The 25,206-nt window shown below is 43.7% G+C and overlaps 1 protein-coding gene across 1 annotated transcript in view; it reads right to left on the reverse strand.

The window, feature by feature from the left end:
* LOC126229633 (uncharacterized) overlaps positions 1-4,259 on the reverse strand; it is an 82,320-nt gene extending 78,061 nt beyond the window's left edge. The window contains exon 1 of the mRNA XM_049942374.1: positions 4,058-4,259. Within this exon, the coding sequence (XP_049798331.1) occupies positions 4,058-4,259 (202 nt within the window). The remainder of the gene's footprint in view (positions 1-4,057) is intronic.
* Positions 4,260-25,206: the final 20,947 nt, after the last annotated feature.

Below are 25,206 nucleotides of genomic sequence, written 5' to 3' on the forward strand. Positions count from 1 at the left end.
CTGCACGAAAATGCTAGCGATGGAGAAGGAAGAAATACTTTTTATAATCTGGCCCAAAATTGACAGTCTGGATACTAGTACTCGTAAATCCATTACTATTAATGACAAACGGCTTGTGACACTAATATTTACAGCATCAGTCGTTTACTCTCATTAATATTTGGCGAAGTAACAACTGTAACGAAATAACATTACAGCAATTTTATATTGATACCCATAGACGTTCAAATTCCAAATAGGGTGGATATTTGATATATGAAGAATTTCTGGACATACAGTTATTTGAACGTTTTTACGTGTATTGACTTAAGGAATCGCTCGTCAGTTCCTGAAGGTCTGTTTTTCTACACCTAGAACAATAATATAATCAATAAACACCATGTCACATAAAATTGTAGATACAACTGTGTCACCTGAGGTTAAACGGCAGTTTTCCGAGTTCCAAAACGATTACTTTCAAAGATAATTTCACTTGTTTATGTTAATTAACTTAAGTTATAAAATTCTTATACCTGATTCATTAAAGTGTTCATATTATGGTAAATTACTCTGTGGAGGTGTTAAAAACTGTAGCCATTTCGGCCAGCAAACTTTGTTTCTTACCTCTGTTCTTGTACCTGAGTAATTGTACATTCCATAACGCTGGCCCGTCCTCGTACAAACTAATTAAATGCGAAACTTCGCCCGGAGTCCACTTCTTGGCCTCTTTCTTCATCGCTGATATTCACTTCACTGTGCGTATCCCGGCAATGGCGGTACACATTGTTAGAGCATCGTGTTACAGAGTCGATGTGACACAGTGCGTAGCGCACCAGTCTCTCTTTCACATTGTCGTAACATAACGCGAGACCGAGTATATTCAGCGACAATTTTTTTATTTTCGTTTGTTAATTCTATGTAATTGTCTGTGAAGTGTTTATATGATACTTACCGCGTAACATTATTTAAATCTGGAACTTTCGGAACAGGCTAACTGCTGGCATTGTTCGTTTAGGAGGTAAAACGGGCGATTTTTTCGCTCAGAAACATGACACGGCTACATATTATGGCTCAAAACACGCCCTTTCGTGGGTGCTTTTATTTAAAGTGAACATGAGTACGGCAAAGTATATTACCAGGGTATGGTAGTGTACAAAATGTGGAATACGGCACAAATCTGGGACGCATTATGGCCATTCTGCACCCTCCGAGTATTCTCTGCTCTCCCGACAATGCCGGTGTAGCTTTTTTTTTGTGTGAGAGAGATACGGCGAATAGCTATCGAGAGATGGAGGCGACTCTCTACACGAGAAGTTTAAACTCGCAGAGTACGACTCTCTTGAGATCTTGCTGGAAAAATTCTGGAAATCTGTGGTAAGGCCTTATGGGACCAAACTGCTGAGGTCATCGCTCCCTAGGTTTACACACTACTTAATCTAACTTAAACTAACTTACTCTAAGGACGACACACACACATACCCATGCCCGAGGGAGGACCCGAACCTCGGACGAGGGGGAGCCGCGTGAAAAGGCGCATTAGACCGCGCGGCTACCCCACGGGGCTGTTCTTGCTGGATTCTCGGACACTGTTGGCGTTCTGACTGCCGCTGCTGCCTACACTGCACGTATTAGGGCGCGTTTACACTGAGTTCGCAACATTATTCGCAACATTGTTCGTGGCTAGTAATAGACTACCGATGTTCGCAACAAGTTGGCAACATGTTCGCAACATAAAATCAGTGTTCTACGGCTGCGTCGGTAGAGATCAAAGAAACGTTGTTCGTGGCCTGCTACCACTAAATTCCGCTACGCAGCGCTAGTGTTCGTTTGCTCTGAGTGAGTGTTTTGGTGTTTGTTTTGCTGGAGTGTAGTGGTGCGGTTATTTTATGTCCCTTCATTTTTATTTGAAATGGAGTGGTCACGAGACAAAATTTTCCAGTTGATATCGCTCTATGAGGCAGAGGAGTGCCTGTGGAATGTACGTTGCGCAGGTTACAAAAATACTAAAATCAAACATCATTCATTACAAAAAGTTGCTGCTGGTGCAGTGACGTGGACAAAAAAATTAAATGTCTCTTGTCTGAGTACTGACGAGAGAAAAGAAAAATAGAGGAAATTAAAAAATCTGGATGTGGTACTGACACAATTTACGAAACGAAGTGGTTTGGATTTAAATATCTACGTTTCCTGGATGATTTGGAACTATTTCAGATAAGGCTGGCTTTGATAGGAGTCTCCTGATGCCAGAAAACGAAGAGTAACAGCAAGTCTTTGGTACACAGGGATTGCTTTTCTGAAATTTGTGTCTTTCTTTGAAACAACTGGTCCTATAATATTCAACAGCATTTCAAAATCTGACGGCGACATCCTCGTGAAGTTACAAAAGCCAGAACCGTCTTCCAAATTCAGCTCACTAAGCATGTCATTCCCGCCACGTCTTCTATAGTATGTTTTGGTCCACCAACGACGACTACGTCGTTTTCTTCGTCTGTTCATTTCGTTAAGTATTATTAATGCATCACGAAATGTCATTAATTCTTCCTCTTCACTTGACATAGCGTATCTCTTGATGTGAATACACAAAGTAACCTGTCAGTTCACCGCAGCAGACTATGCGAATACGTAGAAATGTTGGTTGCTAGTGTAAACGGGAATGCGAACAATGTTGTCAACATGTTGAGGGAACAAGTTGCACACAATGTTCCGGACAAAAACATGTTCTGTGCTCAATGGAAACGCGCCTTTACTCGTTTATCACTATTATTTACGTGAGCTATGTCAGACAAATTAACCGTCTGACGTCCTGATGCTACTGACACATAGTTACTTCTGGTCTGTGGCGCCAGAGTTGGCGCACAAAACGCGACTGGTAGGAACAGTATTTGGAGTAAAGCCGGGTTGACACAAGCAACGAAAGTATCGCCACAAGTGAAGTCATTCTGGAGTGGCGCTGTGAGCTACCGTTCACACAGGACGCCACAAATTCTTCGTAATTGCGCAGTTTGCAAAATGGCGTCACCTATCTCAGCTGATTAAACGGCTGTACATCTTACTAAATAAGATGTTTTGGAAACATAATAAATGTAAAATATTACTTACCAAAGTGTTTCTCGTCTTTCTTGTCTCGACTGCATGTTTTAAGAAGCGGTCTGCAGCTTCAAACCAAGCAAGGCTGGGTTTATAAACACCGTCTGTAGACGCACCAAACTTAAGTGATTTCAGTGCTTTTTTATGTTCATTCGTGTAAGGATTTCGAATGCTCCGAATTTTTAATTTTGTTGTAGCTACATCAATTCCAGGTACATATTCACGCATACTGTTTACTATTTCAATTAATGCAGCCGGCCGAAGTGGCCGTGCGGTTAAAGGCGCTGCAGTCTGGAACCGCAAGACCGCTACGGTCGCAGGTTCGAATCCTGCCTCGGGCATGGATGTTTGTGATGTCCTTAGGTTAGTTAGGTTTAACTAGTTCTAAGTTCTAGGGGACTAATGACCTCAGCAGTTGAGTCCCATAGTGCTCAGAGCCATTTGAGCCAATTAATGCAGCATCTCTCAAATTTCTGTCTTTGTATGATTCGCTTTTGTGGTTCCGAAGGCATTCTCGTTCTTGATACACCTCCAAGAATCTCATAATTGCCGCTGTTGACCACTTTGTCGACATATTAACAGCAAACGCACAAACAAAAGCACTATCTGCGAACGAATACGCACTAGAAAGGTTGGAATCCAGCCGCGAGGTAGCAATCGAATGACGCTATTCGATTGTGTAGAGGCAAAATGGCGCAACAAAGTAGAACCAAGTTCAACTTTTGGTGGCGTGACAAAAGTTGCGCTTCTTAAATGGCGCCACCGAAAACTAGGAGTTCACACATGCAACTACAAAACAACTGCAGTTCGCCATTAGCAGTGGCGATACTTTTGTTGCCTGTGTGAACCCGGCTTAAGTTGAGGACAGCACGAAGATCTCGCGACAGATGCTACTCTAGTCATCTCACGACAAGCAGTTGAAGGCGCCGCTCAGCGGCAGTCAATACCGAGGCGCCAGCTGCAGCCGTGTTCGGGCCCCGGCGGTACTCACCGGCTTGTCCTTTTATTTTCGCTCTCGTGTAGGCGTCGATCAGGAGGAGCGAGTGTGCGGCCCGGGCGGCGATTCGGCGCAGAGTGAGGTGAGGTGTGTGGGCGAGCCGCTGCGGCGATCTCCCTCTCTCATTGCGCCAATTGGGTCTCGTTGGCGCTGATGGCTGATGGCGACTACGTGACCGCCACCCCTGTGGCCCCATCGCCTCGCCGCGTCCGCCAGCACGATCCGACGCTTCGTACTTGTCACAGCGCTGTGCCGACGTCCCTCCCCTTCTTCTGAAGATGGGGCCCATTTATCAGCCTTCTTAAACGAAACGTAGTCGTAGCTAAATGAATCGACACCACACAAACGTACCATAGGCAGCCACCGCACACATTCACAGATAAGAGGTACTGAAATAATAGGGCAACTCGGGGAGAACTGGACCACTGTGTGACACAGGCCAGTGGCGTATTTCACAAATGCGCCACTGGATAGAACCTCCTGCTACTTGCGACCAGAGAACCTACACTACTGGCCATTAAAATTGCTACACCACGAAGATGACGTGCTACAGGCGCGAAATTTAACCGACAGGAAGAAGATGCTCTGATATGCAAATGATTAGCTTTTCAGAGCATTCACACAAGGTTGGTGCCGGTGGCGACACCTACAACGTGCTGACATGAGGAAGGTTTCCAACCGATTTCTCATACAAAAACAGCAGTTGACCGGCGTTGCCTGGTGAAACTTTGCTGTGATGCCTCGTGTAAGGAGGAGAGATGCGTACCATCACGTTTCCGACTTTGATAAAGGTCGGATTGTAGCCTGTCGCGATTGCGGTTTATCGTATCGCGACATTGCTGCTCGCGTTCGTCGAGATCCAATGACTGTTACCAGAATATGGAATCGGTGGGTTCGGGAGGGTAATACGGAACGCCGTGCTGGATCCCAACGGCCTCGTATCACTAGCAGTCGAGATGACACGCATCTTATCCGCATGACTGTAACGGATCGTGCAGCCACGTCTCGATCCCCGAGTCAACAGATGGGGACGTTTGCAAGACAACAAATATCTGCACGAACAGTTCGACGACGTTTGCAGCAGCATGGACTATCAGCTCGGAGACCGTGGCTGCGGTTACGCTTGACGCTGCATCACACACAGGAGCGCCTGCGATGGTGTACTCAACGACGAACCTGGGTGCACGAATGGCAAAACGTCATTTTTTCGGATGAATCCAGGTTCTGTATACAGCATCATGATGGTCACATCCGTGTTTGGCGACATCGCGGTGATCGCACATTGGAAGCGTGTATTCGTCATCGCCATACTGGCGTATCACCCGGCGAGATGGTATGGGGTGCCATTGGTTACACGTCTCGGTCACCGCTTGTTCGCATTGCCGGCACTTTGAACAGTGGACGTTACATTTCAGATGTGTTACGACCCGTGGCTCTACCCTTCATTCGGTCCCTGCGAAACCCTACATTTCAGCAGGATAATGCACGAGCGCATGTTGCAGGTCCTGTACCGGCCTTTCTGGATACAGAAAATGTTCAACTGCTGCCCTGGCCAGCACATTCTCCAGATCTCTTACCAATTGAAAACGTCTGGTTAATGGTGGCAGAGCAACTGGCTCGTCACAATACGCCAGTCACTATTCTTGATGAACTGTGGTATCGTGTTGAAGCTGCATGGGCAGCTGTACCTGTACACGCCATCCAAGCTCTGTTTGACAATGGCCAGGCGTATCAAGGCCGTTATTACGGCCAGAGGTGGTTGTTCTGGGTACTGATTTCTCAGTATCTGTGCACCCAAATTGCGTGAAAATGTAATCACATGTCAGTTCTAGTATAATATATTTGTCCAATGAATGCCCGTTTATCATCTGCATTTCTTCTTGGTGTAGCAATTTTAATGGTCAGTAGTGTATATACAAAGAGAGAGAGAGAGAGAGAGAGAGAGAGAGAGAGAGAGAGAGAGAGAGGAGGAGGAGGAGGAGGAGGAGGCACAGGGGGGGATGAGCCGCTGGTGAAGTCTCACGAGATTGGCTCATCAGCTGTTACGCCATTTGTTTTTTCCACGCGTCTCTCTCGAATCGTTAATTCGCTGCACAGTGTAACAGCCACGACACTAGTTTTTGTTACCGCCAGCGACAGCAGCGCCGTAAGTTGCCAGGAAGCAACACTTCTGAATACGACATCGGTTGAATGCGAATACTAATGTTTGTATTTATTTGTTACACAGTTTTTACAATAGGGAGTGTAGGTAATGCCACAAAAATCGACAATAACTAAAAAAATTACACAAGATTTGTGGTTAATTAGTTTCGTAAGCGCCCTGAGAGATACGAAATTGTGAATTATAGGATAGCTTATTTACGATTCTCTTGTAACGTACACACATTTACTAAATAATGTCATTTTTCGTTAATAACAAAAAATACTAATGAAACACCAGAAGAACTGACATTTTACACAAAGACATCGTTTATCCATCCAATAAAGTACAGTTTTGTTCACTGCACTTTCGGCCAAATCAGTGAAGTGGAGCGTAGGAAACCTATATGGAATGTAACACCTACATTATTTAACGTATCAAATAAGCCACTACAACTGTAGCTTAAGAGAGAACCTCACAGGCGTGATAATAAACCGTCAAAAGCAATGAAACTGTTTTCCAACAGACGAGAAACCAATTCCACAATAGTTGCTAAATCTTGGCCACAAAAGGCAAGGATCTTCGACATATTCGCTTTTGAAGCAAAAGTTAATTCACGAAAATACTCGTGTATTAGAAAATCGAGTGAAGTACGGGGTTTCAAAGTCTCTCCGCAGTGCCGTATGATTGTTAGCCGCGCGTAGCGTGTGATTGTTCACCTGCCTGGGTTACTTCCCTTCAAGCGGACTTCTTTATTTATTAAGTCTATGAGCGGACTCTCCCAACATTCCAATGTTTCGTTTAACTCAGCCAGCGTCAGTAGTATCGTTGGTGTGTGTCGTTACGTGTTGACGTGAACATATAAGTTTAGTTCCTTTGTTCGTTGGTCGTTTTTGTCACTGTTAAAATGCTTACCGTTGAAGAACGTGTGTTTTTAGTCGAACAAATGTTCAAAGCTGGCGGTAAATACGCATTTTCAGTTCATCAAACATTTAATTCAGTTTTCCCGGAAACAACACTCCCACATCGCGTTACTGTGCGAGATTTGGCTTAACAAATTTCGAAGTACGGGTTGATAGATGCACCGAGAAGTGGTCGTCCTAGCGTTCTGTCTGAGTATAAACTATTCGATATTTCCGATAAAATGTCCATGAGTCCGAAAAAGTCAATAAGAAAACTCGTCTAGGAAATCGATGTTGGTGCCCATATAAAGAGACAGTCGTGCAAGAACTCAAAAACACTGATCATGGCAAAACACTGCATTATTGTCAATGGTTCAAAAATTTCGTTCAACAAAATGGAAGGAATATTCTTAATGAATCGTTTTTCACTGATGAGACGTGGTTTCATTTATCCGGGTACATGAACTCGAAAAATTCTCGTATGTGGAGTATTGCAAATTCATTGCGTATTCATGAGGAACCACTTCATTCTGTGAAAATAGGAGTTGGGATTGCAATTTCTAGACGTCGATTGTGGGTCCCATATTTTTAACCGAAACAATAAACGCACAACGACACTGCAGTGATATTCTGTACCCATTCATAGGAGAACTTGTGAAAGTGAAATACTGAACGGTTATTTTCAACAAGATGGTGCAACCACGCATACATCTCGCGTTTCAATTTCACTTCTTGCTGATATTCACTGCGGCATACGGCACGCGAGGCTATCATACGGAACTGCGGAGATACTTTTTGATCACCCCGTATAAGAAACGGCGAATTGCTGGATTCCACAAAAAAATTTTAAATGCCATGGAAAGAGCCTGTGATAACATCAACAGACAATTACCGAAATATATGCTTCTCATGCATGAAACTGGTTTACATTCTCTTGCTTTCCGCATATGGCGTCTGTTCTTTCGGACATGTGCTTCGCAGTGCTTTCTGAAGTTGGGTTATGGTTTTGAAAACTTTAGGAAAACTGCGGTATTCTACAGGGCGAACGTTAATAAAACCGACAAACTGCATGGAGGGATTCATGACTGAAAACTGAGAAAAATGGGTCCTATGGACATGTGTCCGGGAATGCATCATTGCCACGGTAGATGGCGCTGACGAATGAGAGGTTCTCTGACCACATGCCGTGTGTTCCTTGTGTGCTGCAGGCTATGTGATTGACGCAGCATACTGTAAGCAGCAGAATGGTTCACTATTCATGTCGCGAACAATCCGAGACGGTCTTCGTGTACTGCCAAGCAGATGGAAACGGGCGAGAGGCAGCACGGCTATACCAAACAAGTATCCTCAAGGATTCCAACCACATCTCACATTTCATCAGTTCTTGGGCGATTGTGTGCTCATGGGTCCTTTCAGACAGAGGAACCTGCTAGAATGCGGCGGACTATGCATACACCACATTTAGAGGACAGGGTTCTACGGGTTATTGAGACGAACCCCAGTACATGCTTCAGGCAAATTGCCCACCAACATGGTGTAAGGCAAAGTACGATTATGTGTATCCTGCATCATAGCGGCTACTATCCGTATTGCCTGCAATCCCATGGAGGCCAATCTGAGCATCTGTTGTGGATGGGATGCTGCTCTGTAGTGTGTTCTGAGACAATTTGTTGTCGTCGCATGCACACCATCCATTTCCGGACACATGTTCATAGGGCTTTTTTTCTTCATTTCCAGTCAGGAATCAGTCCCTGCAGTTTGTCGGTTTTATTATGTTCACCACATATATATAGGGTGAGTCACCTAACGTTACCGCTGGATATATTCGTAAACCACATCAAATACTGACGAACCGATTCCACAGACCGAACGTGAGGAGAGGGGCTAGTGTAATTGTTTAATACAAACCATACAAAAATGCACGGAAGAATGTTTTTAACACAAACCTACGTTTTTTAAAATGGAACCACGTTAGTTTTGTTAGCACATCTGAACATATAAACAAATACGTAATCAGCGCCGTTTGTTGCATTGTAAAATGTTAATTACATCCGGAGATATTTTAACCTAAAGTTGACGCTTGAGCCGGCCGCGGGGGTCTCGCGGTTCTAGGCGCTCAGTCCGGAACCGCGCGACTGTTACGGTCGCAGGTTCGAATCCTGCCTCGGGCATGGATGTGTGTGATGTCCTTAGGTTAGTTAGGTTTAAGTAGTTCTAAGTTCTGGGGGACTGATGACCACAGATGTTAAGTCCCATAGTGCTCAGAGCCATTTGAACCATTTTTTGACGCTTGAAACCTCCGACGTTCAGTTGCGTGTTGTAACAAACACGGGCCACGTTCGGCGAGCAGCATCTGCAGGGACATGTTTACGATGACGACCATGTTTACGAGTGTGGCTGTAGTGCACTGTTGTGGTTTGGTCTAGCTGTCGCAGTGTCCGCATGTAGCGCTTGGTGCTATTATTATTCTGCATTCGTATCCGCACGCAGACCTACTGTAGTACACCGTGTTACCAGACGTCTGTGATAGTGTAGTGTTGTAGAAACTGTGACCATGGTGTATTCGAACTCTGAAAAGGCGGAGATGATACTCACCTATGGCGAGTGTCGACGAAAGACGAAATGCAGCTGAAGCCTGCAGGGTGTATGCAGAACGGTACCCGGACAGAGAGCATCCAACGTGCCGCACATTGCAAAACATCTACCGCCAACTGTATGCAACAGGTAAGGTCGTAGCACGCAAACGGGTCCGTAACAGGCCCGTCAGGAGAAGCGGGGGCAGTTGGTGTGTTAGCTGCTGTTGCCGTGAACCCACACATGAGTACACGGGACATTGCGAGAACCGGTGGACTGAGTCAAAGTAGTGTCATGCGCATACTGCATCGTCACCGCTTTCACCCGTTTCATGTGTCGCTACATCAGCAATTACATGGTGATGACTTTAATCATCGAGTGCAATTCTGTCAATGGGAATTACAGAGAATGCGTTGCAGTTCTATCTGTTTACCGATGAAGCAGATTTCACAAACCACGGGGCAGTGAATCTACGGAACATGCATTACTGGTCCGTGGACAATCCTCGCTGGCTCAGACAGGTAGAGCGACAGCGACCGTGGACTGTAAATGTATGGTGCGGAATCATTGGCGACCACCTCATTGGTCCTCACTTCATTGCAGGGGCCCAAACAGCTGCAACATACATCGCGTTTCTACAGAATGATCTGCCAACGTTGCTCGAAAATGTCCCACTGGAAACGCGTCGACGTATGTGGTATCAGCATGATGGTGCACCTGCACATTCCGCAATTAACACTAGGCTGGCCCTTGACAGGATGTTCGACGGGCGTTTCATAGGACGTGGAGGACGCATAAATTGGCCAACCCGTTCTCCTGATCTTACACCTCTGGACTTCTTTCTGTGGGGTACGTTAAAGGAGAATGTGTACCGTGATGTGCCTACAACCCCAGAGGATATGAAACAACGTATTGTGGCAACCTGCGGCGACATTACACCAGATGTACTGCGGCGTGTACGACATTCATTACGCCAGAGATTGCAATTGTGTGCAGCAAATGATGGCCACCACATTGAACATCTATTGGCCTGACATGTCGGGACGCACTCTATTCCACTCCGTAATTGAAAACGGAAACCACGTGTGTACGTGTACCTCACCCCTCATGGTAATGTACATGTGCATCAGTGAAAAAGACCAATAAAAAGGTGTTAGCATGTGGACGTAATGTGCTGTTCCAGTCTCTTCTGTACCTAAGGTCCATCATCGTTCCCTTTGGATCCCTACGTAATTCGGTGCTCTCCGATGCACACGATCGAACAGCGGAGGAGTGGTACTCAAGCGTCAACTTTAGGTTACAATATCTCCGGATGTAATTAACATTTTACAATGCAACAAACGGCACTGATTACGTATTTGTTTATATGTTCAGATGTGCTAACAAAACTAGCGGGGTTCCATTTAAAAAAACGTAAGTTTGTGTTAAAAAACATACTTCCGTGCATATTTTTATGGTTTGTATTAACCAATTACACTAGCCCCTCTCCTCACGTTCGGTCTGTGGAATCGATTCGTCAGTATTTGATGTGGTTTACGAAATATATCCAGCGGTAATGTTAGGTGACTCCACACACACACACATATATATATATATATATATATATATATATATATATATATATATATATATATAAAAAAGAGAGAGAGAGAGAGGCCATTGGTGAAATCGTACGTGACTGGCTGATCAGCTGCTACGCCTTTTTTGCCACTGGTCTCTCACGAATCTTAAGTTCGCAGTGCTTATTGCAGCTATATTATTGTTCTGAAGACCTTCGGAAAAGCACGTCTACAGATTTCTTGTCTTGTGAAGGAAAAACACAGGCTATTAGCTACAAAACATTTAGCCTGCCGGTCGTATTGTTGCGTGTAGCGTGTAGTATTCAAGATTATACAGGGTGGTCCATTGATAGTCACTGGGCCAAATATCTCACGAAATAAGCATCAAACCAAAAAACTACAAAGAACGAAACTCGTCTAGCTTGAAGGGGAAAACCAGATCGCGCTATGGTTGGCCCGATAGATCGCGCTGCCATAGGTTCAACGGATATCAACAACTGCGTTTTTTTTATATGGAAACCCCCATTTTTATTACATATTCGTGTAGTACGTAAAGAAATATGAATGTTTTATTTTGACTACTTTTTTCGCTTTGTGATAGATGGCGCTGTTATAGTCACAAGCATGTGGCTCACACTTTTAGACGAACAGTTGGTAACAGGTAGGTTTTTTAAATTAAAGTACAGAGCGTAGGTACGTTTGAACATTTTATTTCGGTTGTTACAATGTGACACATGTACCTTTGTGAACTTATCATTTCTGAGAACGCATGCTGTTACAGCGTGATTACCTGTAAATACCACATTAATGCAATAAATTCTCAAAATGATGTCCGTCAACCTCAATACATTTGGCAATACGTAAGATGAGTTTTGGAAAGTCAGCTACTGCGATATTGTTTTACCATGCTTTAATTCTTCAGCGCTTATAAACATCATTACGGAAGTACGTCTTCTGTGTTTTTCCGGTATAAGACGTAGTTTCTAGATCCACTCGTGCAGAGCCCCCGCGAGCACGGAGAAGTGCCGCAGCACGACGTGGCATGGACTCGACTAGTGTCTGGTGTAGTGCTGGAGGGAATCGACACTACGAATCCTGCAGGACTGTCCATAAATCCGTAAGAATACGAAGGGGTGGAGACCTCTTCCGAACAGCAAGTTGTATGGCTTCCCAGATATGCTCAATAATGTTCATTTCAGGGGAGTTTGTTGGTCAGTAGAAGTGTTTAAACTCAGAAGAGTGTTCCTGGAGCCACTCTGTAGCAATTCTGGACGTAAGGGGTGTCTCATTGTCCTGCTGGAATTGCTAAAGTCCGTCGGAATGCACAGTGGACATGAATGGATGCAGGTGATCAGACAGGATGCTTACGTACGTGTCCTCTGTCAGAGTCGTATCTAGACGTATCAGGGGTCCCATATCACTCCACACGCCCCACGCCATTACAGAGCCTCCACTAGCTTGAACAGTCCACTGCTGACATGCAGATTCCATGCATTCATGATGTTGCCTCCATTCCCGTACACCTCCATGTGCTTGATACAATTTGAAACGAGACTCGTCCGATCAGGCAGCATGATTCCAGACATCAACAGTCCAATGTCGGTGTTGACGGGCTCAGGTGAAGCGTAAAGCTTTATGTCATGCAGTCATCAAGGGAACACGAATGGTCCTTCGGCTCCGAAAACCCATATCGATTATGGTTCGTTGAATGGTTCGCACTCTGGCACTTTTTGATGACCCTGTAAGGTGTCAGGCAAATCCAACACCTTCCACTAAAACCCTGACATGATAAGCAAATCTGGCAATATGTCACATAGCTCCGAATAAATCGTGACATTAAATTAACCAAAGTAATACGCGTAACGAGTGAGCAAATGGAATACCACAGACTAACACAAGAATGCCTAAATGCATGTCATACCTTCCCACCGTGAGACAGACGCAGTTCCGAGGGGAGAAATGAGAACAGAAGCCGAGAGCAGAATCGTGTAGGCTGGGAGGTCCTACGATAAGGGTCGGACACCCACGTCGTCAGCCGACCGTCCGAACCACCCCCCCAGCCCATGTTAAAAGATAGAGCCCTCCAGAAGAACACTATAGACCTTACGATAACACTAAAAGGGCCACACCAGCTGCAAGTTTTAGCGAGAGACTTTTCCGCGTCTCTGTTACGTTGCAAACGATAAAAACATTGCCCCACCACGAAAAGTATGTTTCTCATTGGATAGACAGAATTTTTGTAGGCGGTGCTTAAGGTTAACATTGAGACCCTGATTGGTCAGTTGAAAACACAGCCAGATAGCTTTTTTTAAACCAACTTCGGTAAATTGTAGTAAGGAGAAGTTAGGAGGGAGTTGCTTCCGAGACGGCGAGCTGTATGGAGCTGTGCCGCCCGCCGTCCCCTGACACTGCCTAAACACCGACAAGGTAATGAACGCACGTAATGCCGCACTTTTGAGCACATAAGGCTTCACTCAGAACTGCAGAAGTCTCATCTGTCACATCCCCTTTTTACGTAATACTAGTGTCGATCGTCAATTAAATCTCATGGTGTTCCCCTGACACTGCCTGAACACCGACAAGGTAATGAACACACGTGATGCCGAACTTTTGAGCGCATAAGGCTTCACTCAGAACTGCAGAAGTCTCATCTGTCACATCCCCTTTTTGCGTAATACTAGTGTCGATCGTCAATTAAATCTCATGGTGTTCACATTTCCTACTTGAAGTAAAAATCTGAAACGCGATGATTTTTCTGTTATATAATTATTGAAGGTAGAAAGGTGGAAGGATTATATAGAGGGTTTATACAAGGGCGATGTACTTGAGGACTACATTATGGAAATGGAAGAGGATGTAGATGAAGACGAAATGGGAGATAAGATACTGCGTGAAGACTTTGACAGAGCACTGAAAGACCTGAGTCGAAACAAGGCCCCGGGAGTAGACAACATTCCATTAGAACTACTGATGGGCTTGGGAGAGCCAGTCATGACAAAACTCTACCATCTGGTGAGCAAGATGTATGAGACAGGCGAAATACCCACAGACTTCAAGAAGAATATAATAATTCCAATCCCAAAGAAAGCAGGTGTTGACAGATGTGAAAATTACCGAACTATCAGTTTAATAAGTCACAGCTGCAAAATACTAACGCGAATTCTTTACAGACGAATGGAAAAACTGGTAGAAGCGGACCTCGGGGAAGATCAGTTTGGATTCCGTAGAAATGTTGGAACATGTGAGGCAATACTAACCTTACGACTTATCTTAGAAGAAAGATTAAGAAAAGGCAAACCTACGTTTCTAGCATTTGTAGACTTAGAGAAAGCTTTTGACAATGTTAACTGGAATACTCTCTTTCAAATTCTGAAGGTGGCAGGGGTAAAATACAGGGAGCTAAAGGCTATTTACGATTTGTACAGAAACCAGATGGCAGTTATAAGAGTCGAGGGCATGAAAGGGAAGCAGTGGTTGGGAAAGGAGTGAGACAGGGTTGTAGCCTCTCCCCGATGTTATTCAATCTGTATATTGAGCAAGCAGTAAAGGAAACAAAAGAAAAATTCGGAGTAGATATTAAAATTCGTGGAGAAGAAGTAAAAACTTTGAGGTTCGCCAATGACATTGTAATTCTGTCAGAGACAGCAAAGGACTTGGAAGAGCAGTTGAACGGAATGGACAGTGTCTTGAAAGGAGGGTATAAGATGAACATCAACAAAAGCAAAACGAGGATAATGGAATGTAGTCAAATTAAATCGGGTGATGCTGAGGGAATTAGATTAGGAAATGAGACACTTAAAGTAGTAAAGAAGTTTTGCTATTTAGGGAGTAAAATAACTGATGATGGTCGAAGTAGAGAGGATATAAAATGTAGACTGGCAATGGCAAGTAAATCGTTTCTGAAGAAGAGAAATTTGTTAACATCGAGTATAGATTTAAGTGTCAGGAAGTCGTTTCTGAAAGTATTTGTGTGGAGTGTAGCCATGTATGGAAGTGAAACATGGACGATAACTAGTTTGGACAAGAAGAGAATAGAAGCTTTCGAAATGTGGTGCTACAGAAGAATGCTGAAGATAAGGTGGGTAGATCACGTAACTAATGAGGAGGTATTGAATAAGATTGGGGAGAAGAGAAGTTTATGGCACATCTTGACTAGAAGAAGGGATCGGTTGGTAGGGCATGTTTTGAGGCATCAAGGGATCACAAATTTAGCATTGGAGGGCAGCGTGGCGGGTAAAAATCGTAGAGGGAGACCAAGAGATGAATACACTAAGCAGATTCAGAAGGATGTAGGTTGCAGTAAGTACTGGGAGATGAAGAAGCTTGCACAGGATAGAGTAGCATGGAGAGCTGCATCAAACCAGTCTCAGGACTGAAGACGACAACAACAACAACAACAACAATTATTGAGAAGCCACATCATCCACTGTAATTTACGACAAGTTAGATAAGTAATTAAAGGTAATTGAGGGTCACTGTAGATAATTTTGATAGTATTCTCTTTTATGAAACTTAACTTAAATCTAGATTATAGATGTGATATGGCATAGGTCATCCTTCGATCCATTGTAGAACTTGGAAACCCATTTAGGGAATATTCGTTCACATTTTTGTTGAACGCAGTTGGTTTTTATCATCCTGTATTAAAATATTTCCTTTTATCAATAGTGCAATTTATAAACAATGTTTTGTGAGTAGAATAAAATTTCGAATGGTAAACTTAACTGCTTTTTTGACGTTATTTTACCAGCTAACTAAAAATAATAATGCCTTGAACCCCTTCCAGTAAATTTAGTTAGTATTAAGATTCTTTTACAGGGAGTGCAGTGGAGCTGACGCTGAAATCATTAAGTATTTGATTATATCATCGCTAGTCTCACTGAACTCTTCTGAACTCTACATGTCGTGTGGTCTGGCGTCTCCTTACCAGCAACAGGTCTCAGGTTCAAACTAGTCCATTCCCTAAAAAACACGCTCAGAGCGTCGTTTCCCGAAAGTGGTAGGGAGACACTACTTAGAACAGACAGACACCACGCAGAATGTTAGAGAATGGCGACCCTGCCAGGATGGTAAAATACCATGATTGAAGGTCGACCACATGCCCAACTGGGTCAGAAAAATATCCTGTTAAAAAAATTTTCGTAATAAAATTTTTTTTGAAAGGCATAAATAGTCAAAAACAGTAGCTGCAGCGATAGATAGTAAGAAAGTATTCAGTAGAAAGTGAGACATTCTAGCGGAGACAATAGCATAATAAAGTTATGAATTTTAATATTGTTAGAATTAAGTTTTCTCTCCAATGCAAGCGCACAGGTGACGGATACATCGTTGACAAGTTTGTTCTGACCCAACAAGTAAGTGAATGGATTGTCAGTCTTGGGTATAATAAGTGTCAAGTCGTGTGTACATAAAGTTTATGAAACGCGTGGGATCGTATGAGCGCATGTTGACGCGAAGTAGGGCGCGTGAATTGCTTTTAAAACAGAAAATAAGGGATTCGGAAAGATTAGCAATGGCAGATCGAGACATTGACCGAATTGAGGTAGAGACCCATCATGAAGATGGACAGAGAATAGAGGACAGTCCAACAGACGATGCAGTATCGCGAGAAATAGGACAGATAACGCACCATAACGAGGATAATGTACGCCAAGGCACAGAAAACCTAGGTCAGCATACGACAGAGGAACAGGAAAGTAGAGAGACAGCCGATGAGGATTCTAACTTGCGTCTTGAATACGTAGAACCCATAGTACAAGTAATCAGAGCTCCCTCACCACAGAGTACAAGGAATTCGAGCAGAAACGTGTCACCGCACAGTTCAATGCAATCGGTTGCAAACCAACACTTGAGCGAAAGTACAGAGCGTAGAACGTCGGAAGAAAACGCAATAGGACCCACCAATCTGGCAGAATTATTACAACAAATGACGGTAACCATGACAAGACAAAATAAAGAAATTGCGAACCAAATTAAAATTCAGAATGCAGAAACGACGAAACAAATTGCGCAAACTATGAGACAAATGCGTGAGATTAAAGAACAAAACAAAAAAATTCAGTTACTCCTAAGTCATATTGAAGACGAGGCAAAAAAATCTCGAGAAGTGATAGGAAACTTAATAACAGGTCAGAATCAATTGAGAACAGACATTGACAAGGTACAAGCTGACCGCAGCGCCGTTTTCTGCCTGTTTACATATCTCTCTGTACTTGAATACGCATGCCTATACCAGTTTCTCTGGCGCTTCATAGTATATTAAGGTGGGAAGGAAAGACATTCCTAAAAATTAGAGCCTACTAACTTCGTCAAATTCATGTCTTGTAATAGTCTACAGGTGGCAGTATATCCCGCTCGAATCGTGGCAAAAAATGGCGGCCGCCTGCGCGTGTTATCTGTGGTCTAAGGAGCATTGCCCTCTCTCTCTCTGTCTGTCTCTCTCTCCTCTCTCTTTGTATATAGGCTCTCTACTTGCGAGGAAACTCTTTCGTGAACGAACATGGTGTAGAAGTGTTTCTGTCTTTGCCGTGTTAATTCTGGGGTAAAAAATCACGTTCTTTGTTCTGGTAACCCGGAAAAGTTTTATCGTGTAGTTACATAATTTTAGTGTTCAGGCTTCGTTTGCACATTCGCCGCTTACAGACAAAAGTCGGGGTAGTCTATCTGGTCCAGACTATCGAAAGACACAGACCGGTGGTACACCGAAAAAAAAAAAAAAACCAGCAGCACCAAGAGGGAGTCGTATGACATAAATGAAGGTTGGTAGGCGTGTTTCTACGTCTGAAAAATGGTGTCATTCACCCGCCAGGGTAGCCGAGAGCGCTAACGCGCTGCTTCCTCTACTCGGGTAGGCGCGCCGGCCCCGGATCGAATCGTCCCAGCGGATTAACAATGAGGGCAGGTGTGCCGGCCAGCCTGGATGTCGTTTTTAAGCGGTTTTCCACATCCCGCAAGGTGCATACCGGGCTGGTCCCCACGTTCCGCCTCAGTTACACGCGTCGCTGACATTTCAAACACGTTCGCACTGTTTCACGATATACACTAGATGCAGACAGCTGGGGTACACGGATTAAATCCCTGGGGTGCGGGGTGGCGGCAGGAAGGGCATCTGGCCACCCCTAAAACTAACCTTGCCAAATCCGTTCTAACCACGCCGACCCTGCGATCGCTGCGAGACTATGGCGTAAACGAAAGAAAGAAAGATGGTGTCATTCAGATTTCACGCCAGTCGTGTAACCTTTGAGTTTGGACGTGGTGAGTTTATGTTAGTCAAGAATGCAACACAGTTTTTAGGGCGACAAAGACGCATTTATCAACCCGTCAACGAGTTTACACGAGGTCTCGTAATAGAGCTACGAGATGCTGTATGTTCCTTCTGCGATACTGCAGACCGACTTGGCAAGAATGTAGATAATGTACATGATTGCTAGCAGCGGTGCTAACGAGAATGTACGGTCGCAAGACGACCAGGTTCTGGACGGTCACGTGTCACTACAGAGAGGGAAGACCATCGTGTTCGGCGTATGGATCTGGCGCATCGCACTGCATCTGTAGCAGCAATTTGAGTAGCATTTGGCACCACAGTGACCCAACGAACTGTTGCAAATCGGTTACTTCAAGGACAGCTCCGAGCCAGACGCCTTGTAGCGCGCATTCCACTCACCCCAAATCACCGCCATCTGCGAGTTCAGTGGTGTCACGCAAAAGCTCATTGGATGGCAGGATGGAGATCTGTCGTGTTTTCTGATGAAAGCTGGATCTGCTTCGGTGCCGGTGATGGCCCTGTGTTGGTTAGAAGAAGGCAACCTGTCTGCGTGCTAGACACGCTGAAACTACACCTGGAGTTATGGTCTCAGGTGTGATTTCGTATGGCAGCGGGAGCACTGTCGTTGTTATCTCACGCAACCTGACTGCAGATTTGTACGTCAGTCTGGTGATTCGACCTGTTGAACTGCTATTCATGAACAACATCCAGGGGGTGTTTTGCAACAGGATAACGCTCGCCCACATACCGCTGTTGTAACCCAACATACTCTACAGGATGTCGACATGTTGCCTTGACCTGCTCGATCACCAGATCTTTCGTCTATCGAGGAAATATGGGACATCATCGGACGACAACTCCAGCGTCATCCACAGACGGCATTCACCGTCCCTGTACTGACTGACCAAGTGTAACAGGCATGGAATTCCGTCCCATAATGTGATATCCGGCACTGCACAAAATAGTGCATTCATGTTTGCATGCTTGTATTCAACATTCTGGTGATTACACCGATTATTAATGCACCGGCATTTCGTATTTGCAATTAGCCTATCCCCGATGCTATTCAATCTCTATATTGAGCAAGCAGTAAAGGAAACAAAAGAAAAGTTCGGAGTAGGTATTAAAATCCATGGAGAAGAAATAAAAACTTTGAGGTTACATTGTAATTCTGCCAGAGACAGCAAAGGACTTGGAAGAGCAGTTGAACGGAATAGACCGTGTCTTGAAAGGAGAGTATAAGATGAACATCAACAAAAGCAAAACGAGGATAATGGAATGTAGTCGAATTAAATCGGGTGATGCTGAGGGAATTAGATTAGGAAATGAGACACTTAAAGTAGTAAAGGAGTTTTGCTATTTAGGGAGCAAAATAACTGATGATGGTCAAAGTAGAGAGGATATAAAATGTAGACTGGCAATGGCAAGGAAAGCGTTTCTGAAGAAGAGAAATTTCTTAAGATCGAGTATTGATTTAAGTGTCAGGAAGCCGTTTCTGAAAGTATTTGTATGGAGTGTAGCCATGTATGGAAATGAAACATGGACGATAAATAGTTTAGACAAGAAGAGAATAGAAGCTTTCGAAATGTGGTGTTACAGAAGAATGCTGAAGATTAGATGGGTAGATCACATAACTAATGAGGAGGTATTGAATAGGATTGGGAAGAAGAGGAGTTTGTGGCACAACTTGACTAGAAGAAGGGATCGGTTAGTAGGACATGTTCTGAGGCATCAAGGGATCACCAGTTTAGTACTGGAGGGAAGCGTGGAGGGTAAAAATCGTAGAGGGAGACCAAGAGATGAATACACTAAACAGATTCAGAGGGATGTAGATGCAGTAGGTAGTGAGAGTTGAAGAAGCCTGCACAGGATAGAGTAGCATGGAGAGCTGCATCAAACCAGTCTCAGGACTGAAGACCACAACAACAACATGGCTTATCTCGCACAGACATTAACCTGTGGTTCTGCTATGTTAATCGCTTAAATATGCTACTTAGACGAATGTGTTCTCGAAATTTCATTACTCTCTACTGATTATTTTTCGATGTTTTGATTTTTTTCCCGTCTGTGTATTTGGGAGAAATTGAACACTTGTTTTAAAATGAGACAAATGGAGCACAATTAAATTTAACTTCAAACCTTATGCAATTATCCCACTGAAGATGGCCAAAGTCTCAGACAATGCTTATTTGTCGGAAGATATGTCTGTGGCAACAAATGGAAGAGCAAAATCTGATACACTGGCCCACCAACCACTTCAAAGATCGTCAAAAGACATACTGATCCCAACCACACCGAAAGGGCAGAGTTATCTGCACAAGTCAAATTCTTTCACTGACACTTCAGACTCCACATACAAATCTTTTGGAAGAAGTATCACCTGCTCCTTATACTGATTCTTAAAAAAGTGAAATTTAAGAGGGATGCAGAAACCGTATCCAAAGGGCTATCCTCTGCTGAAAATGTTAAATCTGTAAAAAAAAAAGTATATTTCCTGTTATGAAGTCACACGAATGTTATTCATTATTTGGCAATAAGTGGAATTGTTGTGGTGAGAGAAAGACGGACTAATGCTTCAACACCATCAAGTCATTACGAAAGCCAATGTTCAGTCAAAATTTATAATAAACTGATAAAATTGTTTTGGACTAAAATATTTAATAACATAACTCTGTATTCGTTATAACATATTTAAACTAAAAATACGAGACACTGATTGACTCTTTTTGTATGGTCCATCTCTCCCAGTACACTGGTTCATCTCACCCATACAATATATGTGCGAGATGCACCACTAATGTATATTTTCATTTTATCGTATCTCTTGTATTTTAAGTGACAGTGTCTCAGTAATATATTTCACTTAAGTTTATGTGACACACTATACGAACATGTTACCAGAAGTAAAAACAAGTTGAAAACAAATTTTATGCCGAATAAGAAAATGTGGTATAACTCTCCAGGACTTATCCTAGATGGCAGCATAGGAAAACCTATAGTCTCTCTCACACACACATACACACACACACACACACACACACACACACACACACACACATATATATATATATATATATATATATATATATATATATATATATATATATATATATATATTAACCCAAAATTTATGACCAACTGCTTAATAACTTCCTGTTTCGCTTTTACTACGCACTACTGCAGCAGTTCTGGTGAAACGTGTACGTTTCATACAGGGTGTTTCAAAAATGACCGGTATATTTGAAACGGCAATAAAAACTAAACGAGCAGCGATAGAAATACACCGTTTGTTGCAATATGCTTGGGACAACACTACATTTTCAGGCAGACAAACTTTCGAAATTACAGTAGTTACAATTTTCAACAACAGATGGCGCTGCGGTCTGGGAAACTCTATAGTACGATATTTTCCACATATCCACCATGCGTAGCAATAATATGGCGTAGTCTATGAATGAAATTACCCGAAACCTTTGACAACGTGTCTGGCGGAATGGCTTCACATGCAGATGAGATGTACTGCTTCAGCTGTTCAATTGTTTCTGGATTCTGGCGGTACACCTGGTCTTTCAAGTGTCCCCACAGAAAGAAGTCACAGGGGTTCATGTCTGGCGAATAGGGAGGCCAATCCACGCCGCCTCCTGTATGTTTCGGATAGCCCAAAGCAATCACACGATCATCGAAATATTCATTCAGGAAATTAAAGACGTAGGCCGTGCGATGTGGCCGGGCACCATCTTTCATAAACCACGAGGTGTTCGCAGTGTCGTCTAAGGCAGTTTGTACCGCCACAAATTCACGAAGAATGTCCAGATAGCGTGATGCAGTAATCGTTTCGGATCTGAAAAATGGGCCAATGATTCCTTTGGAAGAAATGGCAGCCCAGACCAGTACTTTTTGAGGATGCAGGGACGATGGGACTGCAACGGCTTTTCGGTTCCCCCTATGCGCCAGTTCTGTTTATTGACGAAGCCGTCCAGGTAAAAATAAGCTTCGTCAGTAAACCAAATGCTGCCCACATGCATATCGCCGTCATCAATCCCGTGCACTATATCGTTAGCGAATGTCTCTCGTGCAGCAATGGTAGCGGCGCTGAGGGGTTACCGCGTTTGAATTTTGTATGGATATAGGTGTAATCTCTGGCGCATGAGACGATACGTGGACGTTGGTGTCATTTGGACCGCAGCTGCAACACGGCGAACGGAAACCCGAGGCAGCTGTTGGATCACCTGCTGCACTAGCTGCGCATTGCCCTCTGTGGTTGCCGTACGCGGTCGCCCTACCTTTCCAGCACGTTCATCCGTCACGTTCCCAGTCCGTTGAAATTTTTCAAACAGATCCTTTATTGTATCGCTTTTCGATTCTTTGGTTACATTAAACCTCCGTTGAAAACTTCGTCTTGTTGCAACAACACTGTGTTCTAGGCGGTGGAATTCCAACACCAGAAAAATCCTCTGTTCTAAGGAATAAACCATGTTGTCCACAGCACGCTTGCACGTTGTGAACAGCACACGCATACAGCAGAAAGACGACGTACAGAATGGCGCACCCACAGACTGCGTTGTCTTCTATATCTTTCACATCACTTGCAGCGCCATCTGTTGTTGGAAATTGTAACTACTGTAATTTCGAAAGTTTGTCCGCCTGAAAATGTACTGTTGTCCCAAGCATATTGCAACAAACGGTGTATTTCTATCGCTGCTCGTTTAGTTTTTATTGCCGTTTCAAATATACCGGTCATTTTTGAAACACCCTGTATGTATTCAGTACCAGCGATGGCGAGGCATGACAGAATCTCTGACCAGAGAGTTATTTATCGTTGCTAGTCTGCGCTTGACCGCGCGAGAGTTCAGTAGTGTGTGTGGAGTCGGCAGAGGGAGTAGTCAGTTGCGAGTTGTCAGTTGCGAGTTGCACTCTGTCTGCCGTAGCAGTGTGTCGGCAGTAGTAGTAGGGAGTGGACGGTTGTACTGAGCGGGCGTCGACATGGGTCGGCGGCGTGCTCTACTTGCACCTCTGGTCACGATTCAGGACGAGGTATATTGTTATCGAAGGTAATGAAGCAGCATTGCGCTCAGCTAATAACATATGTTAATTGTAATTAATTTGTTCAAGAATTGCCCCCAATAATAATTTTCTTATAAAGTAACTGTTTTAAACAAAAAGATTCATTTCAAGTTAAATAATACTTCCTATGCATTCCCTCCAAGAATCAAAATTAAACATGGGCCAGCATTGCACGGAGCTGTGCCGAATAATAAGAGCAGATATAGATGCCGTTTTACTGAGGTAAGAATTCTGGTTTCCCTATTCAGGTTTAATTATTTCACAGGGCCGAAGGTCAGCGTTGCTGCCCTTATAAAATTTTTCAGGTTTAATTATTCCTGTTCACATGTTATATACAGTTCATGCTTCATTATTTAATTAATATTATTGTGGGTTCATGATCAATCATCATTCTTTAACTTTTGTGTGGAGTTTACATTTGGGCCATTGTTATTCTTTAATTTTGCAAGGAGGTTACGCATGGCTCATTTTTTATTATGCAGTTTTGTGGGAAGACAACATTCCACTTAACATTGACTTTCATATTCTTCCTGGGAGGTTACAATTTCACTATTATTGACTTTTAAAATTTTTGTGGGGAGGTTACACTGGGCAGCATAGGTTCGGCAAGTCCTTGGTAGCTTTGGGGTAGTATGTGGCATCCCATGTGTACATGCAGACATGCAGTTCCCGTAAATTAAGAGCTAGTGGTTTGCTGGCTCCGAGATTACTCCTGACAGCGCCCCTTATGTGTTCCATCGGGTTCACTGTCACGTCGCTCAAACCACTGGAGCATGAGTCTGATCTTGAGACATCGACAGTTATCCTGCTGACAGCTGCCATCGACTTAGTGGAAAAAATAAGGCATGAAGAGATACAGATGGTCTGCAATAATGTTCACTTAGTCTACAGCTGTCATGGTGCTTTCGATTACTTCCACAGATCCCATGGAAGCCGAGGTGAATCTCCCCCATAAAATAATAGCACCCACTGGCTTGTGTCCATGCCACAGTGCATGTTTCTACCAACCATTCGCCTTGATGACAGCGTAACTGCAGACAGCCATAAACATGGTTTAACAAGAAACGTTTACTGCCGTTCGACCACTTTTCATAGATGCCCTAGACATCAGAGTGTGATCTACTGACCAGTTCCAATGTTTCCGAGATGCTGCTTGCCAGGCTTCGGACCGTAACAACGTGGTTTTTGTCAAAATCACTTCCAAAACCTAATCAAAAGTATCAGACAAATATTAGTCGACATTGATATCGGGTGTGTCCATCCTTAGCCTTTATGACGACTTGAAATCAGCCAACGAAACTTTCAGTGTGTCTGATTTGAGAAATGGCAGGCCATTCTCCATCAAGAGACGAATTTGGTGAAGATAATGATGTAGGACGCTTGGGTCTGGAGCGAATTCGACATTCATACCTGTATGTTTAATAGGATCGCTAGCACGCAAATAGTATCTGTTTTCGATATATCACAAGAAAGAGATGCAGTAAAAATATATTGAACGAAGTTAGCAGAGCTTTTATAGTTTGTAATTTTTCTCTGTTGGATGGTACAGAATAACAATGACAGAATGTTTGGGTGATGGAAGTGAATGGACCATGAGGGACCCAAATCAGCTTCAGACTGCAGTACTTGTATGATGTTGC

The sequence above is a fragment of the Schistocerca nitens genome, unplaced genomic scaffold (assembly GCF_023898315.1).
Source record: "Schistocerca nitens isolate TAMUIC-IGC-003100 unplaced genomic scaffold, iqSchNite1.1 HiC_scaffold_376, whole genome shotgun sequence".
Lineage (NCBI taxonomy): Eukaryota > Metazoa > Arthropoda > Insecta > Orthoptera > Acrididae > Schistocerca > Schistocerca nitens.